We start from the raw sequence: 13,776 nt of genomic DNA, 5'->3' as shown, positions 1-13,776 counted from the left end.
TATATATATATATATATTTATATATTTACATTTATATATATATATATATATTTATATATTTACATTTATATATTTATATTTATTTATTTATATTTATATATTTATTTTTATTTATTTATATTTATATATTTATATTTATTTATTTACTTTTATTACCGACATTGATGAAGGTCAGTGGAGTTTAAAACATGTGGTGACCGTTGGTTTGTTTGTTGTTCTTTTTGACAATTCAGTTTTCCTTGTAGCGATTTATTGCAAACTAATAATGTAATGATTCGGCGTATTTCTTTCCCTCGTAGCCGTTTTTTTGCCGTTGTCGGGAGATTTATTTTGTACCATCGCCCTATTTTGGATATCAGGTGCACTATAGGCGACCTTTTTCGTGAAAATGTGATATCATTAGACCGGAAATGTCTAATTATTTCACATTTTCACTCGACAGTTCCATAATTGGTGACCAATGTCACATGAGATGGTAATACGAAAAGTGAGTAAATTCGTCAAAGAACTGTAACAGGCCCCCTGAGTGCCGTACGAAGTACGGCGTAGATTGCGGAGGTGGCACACGCGCTAGTGCGCACGTACTCGTGCGAGATGCGCGCACGCGCATACACCTTTTGCGAATCGCGCGCAATTTAAGAGAACGCAGTGAAGGTGATTGGCGGAGCGGAAGGTGGGGCATCCACCACGAGAAACGAGCCTACGCTCGTTTCTGAAGGACAGAAAGATGCGTTACAAAAGTTCGCAATGGAGAAGGGATCGGACAGGGAGCGAGCGGAGCGAGCAGAGAGAGAGAGAGAGAGAGAAAGAGTGCGGAAGAACAGGGGCGATGGAGCAGAGAGAGTGGGGAAACAGATAAACATTATTACGCACGTTCGGCGTCCACGCGTCCTCAGTTGAAAGTAAAACACATTTAGTGAAGCTTCTTGAACCTCGTTACGTCCTTACTTTGCGCAGCAAAAACTACGTTTTTTCTACGTTTTCTTTCTGCTGTCGAGACAGTTGAGAGCACCGAAGTGACGCACATCGTCAATACCCGGTGACGCCACTTCGTCGTTCGTTCGGTCTTGTATTCGTTGTACGCACAAGCTCGTATCAGCAACGAATGCACATCGCTGCATCGGCGAAGCATCGCTGATTCTTCTTTCGCGCGAGCACGTTGCGACGGCACGTAAGAGTACGCCGTATCTTAAAATAGACCGACGAAGAGAACGAAAGAGAAAGAAGGAGAAACTAAGTGACGGAGAGGCTGCTGTGCGATCACGACGACAACAGGTTTAACGCTTAGAGCATCGATGAGCGAGAAAAATTAGTGCCTAGATTTCACATGGGCATTCCTCTTCCATAGGAACGGAGAAATTCAGCTTCCCGCTGGCAAGAAAAACTTAATGCCTGAGGGCGCGAGTCGCCGATGAGGAACGCGATAAATCTCTGCTGATTAACATTTGCCACTTGTTGATAAGAACATCATGGATCTTGTCTATATGCCAGAGATGTTTATTTACGGATCCTTCAGGAGTCCGCAATACCGCGACTACGAGTTATCTTGGAACAAGGAGTACCTTCATAACCGTGAGTATAATGCATAATTGTGTGATAACAGTGTGAATAAGATAAAAAGGTCATGTATGTACACGTGAACAGAAAGGTTGCTTCTAGTATGTTCTATTTAGGATGAGTTTGTGACCTTATGTATCTTGCCCAATAGAATCATTCTCCCGTTAGAAAACGAATCTCCCATTGGACAGGAGATCCAACAAGACGGAGAGCTTGCAAACTAACTCCAAAAATTACGCGGACAATTTTTCTGTTCATATTTGTACAACGGTAAAATCCACAGTAGAAACAGAAGGACCGATAAGAACCAGAATATAGATATCACAATATATGCAGTGGGTAAAAAATGCTTATACAATTCGTCTCTTTTAAAATAATTTCTTTGTCTTCTCAGTTTTTGTCCGACGAATCATTTTGATTTATGAATCTTTCATCTTTGCACATTAGTCACTTTCTTTCTCCAATTATATGCTAACAAATTGCATAGAACACTTCGTAGCAGCGTTATTTTCTTCTCTGCGAAATTGTCTGAAAAAGAGATAACAGTTTGTGGCAAAAAGATCGCGACGCTTTTCAGTTTCATGAGTTTTAGAGCAAATTAAGATCATGCGATTATTTTTACGTCTGTTCTAAAATTCACAGAAAAGAAAATTCTATGTATAACTTTTTTGTCATTTGACATTTTATTTAACGATGTTTTCAATTGTTCATTATATGTCACTGTCGACGTTATTGTCCATTATATCATAGATTACTTATCAGAGTGTACGTATACATAATAACATCTTATTAGTGTAGGAAATGATAATTGACGGGTGCACGGCGCTTCGTTTAAATTATATCTACATTTAGTCGCTATAAATATGTTTTCATGGACGAACGTACAAGGTGTCTCAAAGCACGATTGTTTGTTTTGAAATGTAAATTGCTTCATTAATCTAGACGTGATTCTACCTGAACGAGAATCTTGAGATATCAACGATATTTGAGTCAAGAACGATTGAAGCAAGAGATAACGCTTTACAACTGCTAATTAAGCACAAAGCTTCTTAACGAATTTAGAGAGGAAATTACCCTCTCTTCGTTGCGACAGATTTAATGTACGATAAAAAGATGAGATATATTATCAAATTAAGAGATATTAAAAAATTATGAAGGTAATAACCGTCTTGTTTTTTTTAACGAACAGTTGGCTTTAAAGCTGATTGAGAAGCCGCGGTTAAAATTATTTCATATCCGATATTAGATGAGATCAATGTGAGAAATACGCATAACCTCACAGAAACATTACATACGTCGTACAAAAGATTAGTAATCTATATATTCGTGTGGTCTTGGCAAGTCTTATGCAAAACACTTATCAGACATAAATAGAAAATAAATTTAATTTTATAATTACTACATTAATTTCGTAGAGTTAAATGAGTAATTTTTACGTATTTTTACACACAACGTACGCAAATGTAGAATATCATAAGTATTATCTGCGTTATGGGGAAAAATTATTAGAAATTGTCAGGAAAAATTGTTGAAAAGAAAATTTATCAAATCGAGTGAACCATGATGGTTGTCTCGAATTTTCTTGGAATATCTACGGAAAAAATTATCTTCTCGATTAAGACAAGACGAGTGGAAGTTGTTAGAAAAGATGGGGGGAGGGAGGGGACATTGCACTGAAAGAAAAATGTATGATATTTGGAACTATAATGGCATAGTAAAAATATTATAGTTAGGAATATAATTTTTATAGTAAATGTTACCATAATATTTGTAATATTTACAATATAAGTATAGTATAACTGACCCGTGTAAAATTTTTACCAAGAATTATAATTATTTGAAATAAAAAATATGGTAAGGTGGCAAATATTATTGAATGGTAAGAGAAATTAACTATTTTATATAGTCAATACAATTGGAATATTTGGCAAATATAGGTACATGTAACTATATTCCCAAAAGGTGCTTTACCATATATATAGAGTAATAAGATGGTGACTATAAATCTGTGTTCATTCTACTATATCTTCATGTTTAGATGAACTATAAATATATGTTTGAGGCCAAAACGAACTATAAAATATAGTGAGATTATAGTTATTCCAACTATTTTTTTCTCTCAGTGTGCGAAAACTCTCATCGGAAATCGCGGGAAAATTTCAGAAATTGTGATCGTTTGTTAGTTCTACTGTGACGTCTTCAGGTGTACACGCAAGTTGCATCTATCAACACGAATAAAGAGGTGCTCGATCTAACGAACGCACGCGCGTCCATGCTTCGAAGTCTGCAGAGAAGCTACGGTAAACAACAGAACCACCTTTGTACGGCGTCAAAATGCGCCGTATCTTATACTTTGCGAGATACGTTATAAGAGACCGAACAAAACAGAATAATATCATTAAATGATAAAAGTAACAAATACAGTACCGTATTCTTGAAATAACAGTCTTAATAGTATTGCATAAATCCACGTATTCATATTAGAGTGGCAAAGAGAGCTCCTACTCTGATTTATTACTTTTATATTACATCGCAAACTCTAAGACTCACTTTTATGGGTCTTCACGAATATTTATAAGAAAGAAAAAAAGCATTCATCTTTTTGTTTTTCACATGCGCCTTTTACAAATGAAAATATCTCAATGATAAATAAGATTAATGAGAAACTTATGAAGTTATTTTTATGGATTCATACTGCGTGCAGTCACTATTATCGGGATTTCAATTCGTCACTAGATACAATCGTCTGTCTGAATAAATCAAGAATGTTGACGACGCTACGTCGTGTATTACATGTGCATTTCTAAGTCTGATGCCAAATTCAAAAGAAGTGCGTCACAATGCCTCATCAATATGCCTCTGTACACCGTGTAAAAGTTCTATCTACATAGGCTGCATATTCAATTGCCGTCGTATTATCATAAATTTATACATATTCGTTGTATCATTAGAGAGAGTATCTAAATATCCACATATATCATGTTCTCCAAATAAATTTTACGACAAAAGCAACAATGTTATCGTAAGTTCTATATATCGTAAATCATATTTATAATCATAATATCCAACGCGCTTACAGCCATATGGTATTATAGCTCTGTATTATTTTTTTATAAACAACTTTTTGGAACGTGGCGAGATTTACTCAAGTAATTTTTTGTCCATGTGAATACGTAGACGTTAATCGTTGTTTGTCGAAAAGAGTTAAAAAAAAACAATAGATACGGTCTTTCCTCTTCACGTCAGAAAAATAGACGCGTATTACCATATATTTAAATACACATCAGCTTCTACGTTGCGTCGTAACCAAATAAGCGTTACATAATTACGCCTTATCAATAGCGAATACTCATCTTCGAGATATGCGCGTGTTTATGTTTATGGTCTCTCTTGCCGACAGTATATTTCTCCACACCCAGAAAAAAACAAGTATTATACTGACAACAATCTTTCAATCTACGTTTGCGTATGAATCTAATCTTATTCTGCAAAACAAGCAAAAAATATGTATTATTGTGCTATAGATATAAATATCTGTTGTGTGTGTGTGTGTGTACACACACACACACACCCAAGATAAAATTACTGTTGCGATATAAGATAGCACGATTACTTTAGAAACGAATTTACGTCCATGCAGTTTGATTAAAGAACGATAATTGCATCGCGAAGATAATAGTATGTGTATCCTTGTCGAAGATATCACAATATTCAATTAGTTAATGATGTAGATAATTTCAATAGAGCGCATTAATAAAGATTTTAATAGAACTTTAATAGAATGTTTTTTAATACAATTTTAATAGCATTTTAATTTTATCACCATAATAAAAGAAATTACGTTGTACAATTTTGGTTGTTCCGACTTCGCAGTGTTCGTCATATGCAATGCTACGTTCCTACGCGTGCCTATTTTTAGCTGCTTTTTCTTCAGGCTATCATACACTCTACATGACCCGAATCGCATTTTAAACCGAGAAAATGATCTTTCGATGCGTATCGTTTTGCATCCTGCTCCTCATCGTCAATTTATTTCAAATTAACGTTGAAATTGTTTGTCTTCTTTGATCACGTGACAACTATGACTTGCGCGACCAGTTGAATCTGGGCGGGTTAACCTTGTTTCAACAAATTCGGCAAATGTTTTAGCCCTATTTCGGTAAATTTCGGTTGTGCTGATCCGAATAACAATAAACGGAGGTTCTGAACAGATATCGCGGAAAATCTTTCCGACACTTTGAATCATGAATCATCGGTATCGAGTCAATCATTGTTTAAATACAACTCGAGAATCGCGCCGATATTTGTTTGCTATACGCTTCAAAACCTGTTCAATGATACATTCGAGTTTTTTTTATACGAAACAATTTCCGTCTCAAAGATGCAGTCTGACGCCACGGATGAACACGTGCAAGATTGCATATCGGTACTTCTTGGTTGGAATTTTTTTCCTAATTAACGTATCGAGCACTATGACGGGGTCATCTCACGTGTCGCGATGTTTATCGAAACAAGTAGCGGATTACGTATTTTTTGTTTACATACACACCCAATGAAAGATTAACAAATGAAGTTATTAGTCAACTCTACTAATTAGTATTGGTACGTAAAAAGTTCCACACATTTTTAATATCGAAAATGTAATGTTTAAGATGCTTAAATATTTAATGTACTTGAATTGGTTTAAAATTAGACTTTCGCGAAACTAATCGAAACATGTGTAGTTTAATCGAGCGACGGTTAATTTGAATTTATGAGTGAATCGTCGGTTATATATATCGAAAAATATGTCGTTTCGGCGATCGAAAAATTCGTAAAAAAATAGCTATATTATTTAGATACTTCGAAACTTAAGGATATTAAATTATTGTTTATCAATTACAAGATATTATTACGTTTTAACATATAATTGTAACGTCTCTGCGTGTAAAAGGATGTAGGTGAAATATGTTATGTTTATTTTTTCTGATTAACATCTTTAATTTACTCGTCAGAACAGTAGTTTTATCTAACAATAGTTAAAATATCGATATGATTTCAAATCCGCGATATGCGTTGCGTACAACGACGTTAAATGTCTCGATTTCCCCGAGTGGTTTGCGAATTCGAAACCTGTTTTCCTCGGAAAATATCACGAATTTTTATCGCTCCCATGGTGCGCCATTGATATGCTTGCAATGAAAGCTGTAAATCACGCTGTAAATATTCATGTTAGCAGACTCTGAACCAGCCGTTGTATCGAAGAATAAATAAACCGGTTTGACTGGCAAGTTTTGTATAACTTGGCGCAAAAAGAAAATACGCAAATTCTCTAGACATATGCGATCTCCGTCGAATCGGAGAGAATATTTTCGATCTAGTCTTTCTTATTATGTTTTCAATAGTTCATATGAATATGCAGCAAAGATACAAAAATGTCCCCAGAGCAAAACAAGTGACATGACACAATGGACTCACAATCTCTATTGAGATTACAATCTCAATGCAAAAAATATACATTCCATTAAATTGAGTTTTAAATATAGATTTTATCAGTTATTTATGTGTTGCTACTTTCGTGAAGTAAATAATTATGGTTATACGTTACGCGCAATGTTTATTGCCGTATGAAGATATGGTATATCTTACAATCTTCGCGAGATTTCCCATACGATCACTCATAATTAAAATCACGATCTAAATCTCAGATCTAAACTTAATATTTGTAAATAGAATGATCATTACGATAAATTTTCATAGACATTAATTTTGTCGGTAACAAGCGGTAAGTTAGACATAACGATTCGTGCTATATTATTGTTTAGGAAAGTTAAACCAGACCCAGTTGCAACGATATCCTCCAGAACAACCTGATCAAGTAAGGAAAGAGACCTGTCACTTGTGTCGAGAAACAAAAAGAAGGAGTCTAGCAGCGTACATAAGGAGTAAATCACGTAGCGATTCCAATCACGGAATCCACGAAGAAGAAGAAGAAGCAGAAGAAGTAAAAGAAGGAGAGACAGTGGACGATGGTAAGAAAGTGTCAAATGTCGAGCAAAATAAATCCGCGAAAGCATCTTGCGATGCGCGGAAACAGAAATAATTACCTGATAATAAAGGAAAAATAGTTCTTAAGAAGAACAATATATAGAGGTATGCAAATAGTATAAAATCATACTTTAACTTTAGTCTTATATCGTTTAAATCTTAATTAATTTTGTGTTTTTCATGGATCTACTGTTACCGAAAATATATTTCGGTAAAAGTACAGAAGAAAAAGGTTTTTTCTTAATGTTCTGATTTACAGTACAGTTGCATGTACAACTATATTGTTTCAGAGAATACGATTTCTTCATTGTTTTTAAAAGTAAAAAATTGTTTTTCTAATAATAAACAATTTTTTCAGAAACTTTCAGAAAAAAAATAAGAAAAAAAAATTAGACGAGAGAATTCGGTAAATAGAATTTTAAAACTATAATCATATCAATATTTATACTGAGAGTATGAATTTATATTGTATGAATTTATATTGAGAGTATAAATAATTATAAGCGAATATTTTATTGCGATTATTGCCAATTTTATGTACTATGTACATACTTGCGTTAGTTATTACATAATTAATACAAGTACATACATAACACATACAAATATTGCGATATTTTACAGTACAAATTCTGATGCTGGAATAGTTTTATTTCTCATAGATACATTGAAATTAATAGATTGTCGATAGGAAGTCAATCGCAATAAAAGTATTCCATTTATATCGTCCGAATGCACAATGTACAATTTATGTTAATAACACACACACACACACACACACACATATATATATACATATATATATATATATATACACATTATTAGCATAAATATATCTAATAGTATATAAGTCGTTAAAATATATCTAATAGTATAAGTCGTTAAAACAATTCTAAAATAATTTTCATAGTGAGAAATGTATAACAGCGAGTATGCTTCAATTTTCCTATGAAAATTGTGAAAATTTTAGATATATCTAATGTACAAAAACACATGCCGGGTACGCTTCATTATAAATAGTAAGTTTTACCTGCGTCCTAGTCGCCTGATAAATATATAAATTATAATGTAAATATGCTACAACATATACACAACATTATCATATTATTCGTATAAATATCTCAAAAGAAAGAAAAAATATCCGAATTTGAGATGAGACGTATTGAATTATTAAATTCACATTTTTATACGCATTTTTAAATGTTATATTTTCGTACACATTTTTAAATGCCTATTTTACAAAGACTACTATGATCTCAGGTGAATTTAAACAATCGTATCAATGCATGCTTGCGCGAACTGAATTATTCAAATAAAGATATGATTATAATTACAAATTTTGAATTTTACTCTCTAATCTATCTCATATAGCAAGTGTAAAAGAAGAAGGTATAATAGACAATCAGAAAAAAGTCGCAAATGCCGAACGAAATAAACCCGCGAAAACATTCCGCGCCATAAAGGAGTGAAAATAATTGTAGTTAATAGTAATAAAAATATTAATAATTTTTAAGAAGCATAACGTATAAGTACGTGCATAATAAAGTTAATAATTTAATAATTATTAAAGTTAATAATTTAATAATTATTAAAGTTAATAATTTAATAATTATTAAATTTTATAATAATTATTAATTTAGTTATTAAATTTAATAATTTTGATTATTTTTTTGTTTCATCATACCATTGGATCTATCTCTGTGTACGGAAAATATATTTTAATAAAAGTACAAAAAGTTTCTTCAAGGTTTCTTTTTATAACTTTCTGTCTTATAATACAGATGCGCATGCAGTAAGAATTTTGCTTCCTTATTATTTAAAAAATGAGCAATATTTTCAGAAATAGATGTGGATTCAAATGGATTCTTTCTCCCGATAAGTAGAAAAATAATTAAGAGATTATATTTTTATTATACTTAAATTTTGTTATTATATCGCAAAATACAATCGTACAAAAACTCAATTTCATTATTTAAAAAGAATTCATTGTTCAACATAACGAACGTCTCATAATTCGTTGCTTGATGTACACAACATAAGACTGAATAATACAATCGTACATTTAAGATGTATAGCCAAGTTAAGAATATATAATACATCGGCATCATAATATAAAATATTAATGTTATACATTGTACTTAGATCCCAAGGATAACATATTATCATTAAAAACATGACTATAAATGTTATAAATGAGCATCACATCAAAATTAAGATGATATACTATTACACCTATTCTGTTTTATGTTATGTCATATTTTTATTATTATATAAGTAACTGTCTTATCATATATAATAAATTATATTATTGTCACAGTTTTCACTCTATATGTTTGCATTTGAGTAATATTATTAGTCGGAAATATTAAATAAGAAAGAAATATATGTTTATTAATGATAATACAAATTTAAATATGTATCATACTATCTTTTTTAACTATATTCTGTATCTCCCCAATTAATAAATTTCATTAAGAGAATCTTTAATTACTATCGGTGGTTATATTTAATATTTTATAAATAAAACCATAATTAAAAAAGATTTATTCAATTAAAAGAGGTCTCTGTACTTCATCTTTAGATTCTTATTCTTTATGAAAATGTGCATTCGTCGGATATAAATTTTGCTTTCATTAAAAATAATTATAACACGCAATTTGTAAATGAATAAAATAGTACTTACCTTTAGTAGCCATGTCAGTACTGACTCACGATACGGCACAAAACCCTGCTTACGATTGTTCATATTCTCCGTCAATGATGCGATAACTTTCCCCAAGGTGAGCAAAGATTTATTAATAGATACACCTTCCTGTTGAACAGATCAATTATTTTTTATTAATTTAATAAACCTAATAATTATTTTTTAACGTGTAGTTTAAATAATATTGTTATATCAGAAACGAACCCTCAACCTATCACCAGTTGCAGAAGTTTGACTCAATCTCTCGCTGCCAGCTAAGTCGACCAAGTTGATTTTGCTACGACGATTGGCATCGAGTGACTTACAATCCAACTGGTTATCCGACTGTGTTTGTGTTAATATAATACTGAAAATACTGTGAGATCGTGAGCTTTTCTCGTTCATACCAGTTGCAGCTGTCGCTCTCTGAGAGTTTCCCACTTTAAGCCAAGCCTGAAAAATGTGTTGCATTAAGAAGATATTCATATAATATTCTATAAAAGGAATACATCTTAAAAATTTTGCTCCTCTATAAAAAAAAATGATTAATCTCTATTAAACGATAGGAAAGTTAGCAACTTGAGTTTATTTAAATTAGAGATTAAAAAAAAAAAAAAGAAAAAAAAAGAAAATTTTGTATAAAAGAGAAATAAAATTACAATTAAAAAGCAATTATGATTATGACGTTTGTTATGAAATTGTAAAAATACCTGCAAATCCTTATAATTTTGCACACAGTGTTGACTTAAATCTACGACATAGGGGCCGAAAACAGGATGTTCCCTCACTTTAAGAGGAGCCTTTTTCGATCCGTTACTCGTGCTCGCTAGGAGATCGTGTATCTTTTCATTGTATATCTCGAAATAACTAATCTCTACAGTGGTCTCAATTTGCACATTGTTACATGCTCGCATAAATATTTCCTGACAAAATCTTGGTATAATACCGACTTTCTCGTCAAACGGCATCGTGCCGAACTGTGCGGATTCTGTGCCCATTAAGCTGTAACTTTTTCCAGATCCTGTCTGTCCATAAGCGAACAAACAAACATTGTAACCTTCGAAAGCATTTTGCACTAATGGTAACACCATATTGTGAAACACAAATTCCTGATTGGTGTGACCAGGTGTGTGTACATCAGGGTACGAAATAAAGCAGTGATCATACATAAAAGTATGATGGGCTGACTCACATTCCACTAAGACATTCTGGCCGTTTACTTGCACAACTGATGTAATTTTTGGGTCATTCAACTCCCTAAAAATATATTCAGATATTGTGAGTAATGAAAAATTAACTATTGTAACTAATGTGTAATAAGTACATATCTTCATAACAGACACTAAAAATAAAACAAAGGAATCTTAACAAAAATACTCTTGATAGTGATCTTGGTTGAAACATGATGATATAAACATGATGGTATAAACATGATAACAATTAAGATAGAATCTCTTTTACTATTATTAGTTAGAGTATTAAAACATTATTTTAATATAAATATTTATCTTAGATATATGCACATATACATAATTAGAAGATAACTTATAATATGATAACAATTAAGATAGAATCTCTTTTATTATTATTAGTTAGAGTATTATATTAAAACATTAGTTTAATATAAATATTTATCTTAGATACATGTACACATACATAATTAGAAGATAACTTATAATATGATAAAAATTTGTTGTACATTGTGATTAATATCAAAAGTAAAATAATTCAACATATGATAACTATTAAAATAGAATCTTTTAAATTATTATTGTATATATTATACTCACTTGGAATTCAAAGGCCTTATGCGTATCCCCACAGTAAGATTACTGTTTTCACCTTCATACATTGTTTGTTCTGCTACCACTATATCATCAATTTTGGTACCTGGTGTTTCCATATGAACTGTATTGAAACAATCAGGTGTACTTCGTGATAAAATTTGATCAGTAAAATAACGTTTTACAGGTGTCCTTGTAGCTGGTAAAATACTGAATTTTGTATTAGTGTTAGGTGTATTTGTTGTCTTATGTTTAGATGTACAAAACTGTACAACTGATGTCTTATCATTAAACAAGCCACTTGTGTGCTTTGTTCTGACAGGAGTCTTCAATTTTTCATTGGATACAACATTATTGCAGGCTGTATTTTCTTGCTTCGCTGTATTAGTAGATTTGGAACAGGATACTTCTATATTAGATGACTTATTTGAAAATCCTGTGATCTCTGTCATTTCGTGTTTTAATGGTGCTTTTTGCATGGGACATTGTGCCTTTTTACTAGTGTTTTGACTTTTGGTTGGAACAAATGGTTCATTGGACAAGGATGAACATAAATTTTTTCTACTGTAATACATACAACATATACAAAAATCATTATCTTACTTACAACTATTCTTTACGAAAGCAATATTTATATAAACTTTCAAATATAAGAAAAAAATTTAAATTAAATAAAATTGTACAATATAAAAGGGATTAAAAATAAGAAATATTATTTTGAGATGTTTCCAAATAAAAAAAATATATTTTTGTCTTATATTACGTAAAAACTGTCATTAACTTTGTTTACTTCATTTTATAACATTATACTATACGTAATTTTTATCTTAACAATAAATAAAAATTTTTAACCGTCAAGTGATGTATGCAACGATTTATAAGTTAAACAGTATGAAATAAAAATTGCTTACCTTTTTAACGCAGGAACAGTATTTTCCTTGTTAGAGTTGATCGGCGCAGTTGAAAAAATAGCTTCACAATATCCATGTCCTACGGACTTCAAATTATTATGAGACATTTCAATAAATATTAAAGAAACTGTTTAGCAAATACTCGTGCAGGCAAATTTGATTTCTACGACCGAACTTTACTAAGCCCGGGCTTTTAGTCATAGGATATAAGAGTTTACAGAAAGAGAACTTCTATAGCCACAGATGTCTATACTATGGGGTGCGTTCGAAAACATCACCCGTGTGTATTTTGTCACACTCAGGGGTGCGTTCGAAAACACTGAAAGTCCACGACGGAAAGTGGCTGTGGTGGATGGGCTTGGGGTGCGTTCGAAAACATCACCCGTGTGTATTTTGTCACACTCAGATCGTTCGAAAACCCCTAGTGGGCACACTGACCATGCGACCATGGCCGTTTGAAAACCGTACTCCGTGGACCACTCGTGTGACTTTTCTCCACTCTCTTTTGCGCGGTGTGAATCGGTGGAGATGGTGGAGAGTGCGCAAAGAGTGCAATACAGTATGAAATTACTAAATTATTTATGGTTTTTTGTTCTTCGAAACATTCGTACAACCATTAGCCATCACGGTAAGATAAAAAATTTAAATACAGCAGTTAGCCAGGTTTAGATTTATTTCTATAGTGATGTATATTGTCAGAATATTGTCTTTAAATATAAATAAAGCTTATTAAGCTTTTTGTATTTTATAGGTTCTGAAATTTTCTTACGAGATACGAGGCACGTTAAAAGTCACGAATCAGTAACAATTTGTGAAA

General features: G+C 32.0%; 2 protein-coding genes across 3 annotated transcripts in view; one reads left to right on the top strand and one right to left on the bottom strand.

The window, feature by feature from the left end:
• LOC116847034 (kinesin-like protein KIF14) overlaps positions 1-13,150 on the bottom strand; it is a 22,053-nt gene extending 8,903 nt beyond the window's left edge. The window contains exons 1-5 of one of the 2 annotated variants that reach the window (XM_032821601.1): positions 12,960-13,150; positions 12,055-12,612; positions 10,975-11,521; positions 10,490-10,717; positions 10,265-10,393 (exon numbers count right to left, since the gene is read on the bottom strand). In XM_032821601.1, coding sequence (XP_032677492.1) covers positions 10,265-10,393; positions 10,490-10,717; positions 10,975-11,521; positions 12,055-12,612; positions 12,960-13,066 — 1,569 coding nt within the window. In that variant the 5' untranslated portion in view covers positions 13,067-13,150. The remainder of the gene's footprint in view (positions 1-10,264; positions 10,394-10,489; positions 10,718-10,974; positions 11,522-12,054; positions 12,613-12,959) is intronic. The other variant, XM_032821602.1, reaches the window with a different exon arrangement.
• On the top strand, positions 848-9,909 carry LOC116847037. Its single transcript, XM_032821608.1, has 3 exons — positions 848-1,275; positions 1,349-1,572; positions 7,362-9,909. Exons 2-3 carry the CDS (start codon positions 1,470-1,472, stop codon positions 7,637-7,639), a joined length of 381 nt encoding a protein of 126 aa, XP_032677499.1. The 5' UTR covers positions 848-1,275; positions 1,349-1,469; the 3' UTR covers positions 7,640-9,909.
• Positions 13,151-13,776: the final 626 nt, after the last annotated feature.

Source organism: Odontomachus brunneus, unplaced genomic scaffold, assembly GCF_010583005.1.
Source record: "Odontomachus brunneus isolate Ranch 3 - 2012 unplaced genomic scaffold, Obru_v1 Obru_scaffold_073, whole genome shotgun sequence".
Taxonomy (NCBI): domain Eukaryota; kingdom Metazoa; phylum Arthropoda; class Insecta; order Hymenoptera; family Formicidae; genus Odontomachus; species Odontomachus brunneus.
The sequence above is the reverse complement of the archived record's forward strand: the minus strand, read 5'-3'. Positions and strand labels throughout refer to the sequence as shown.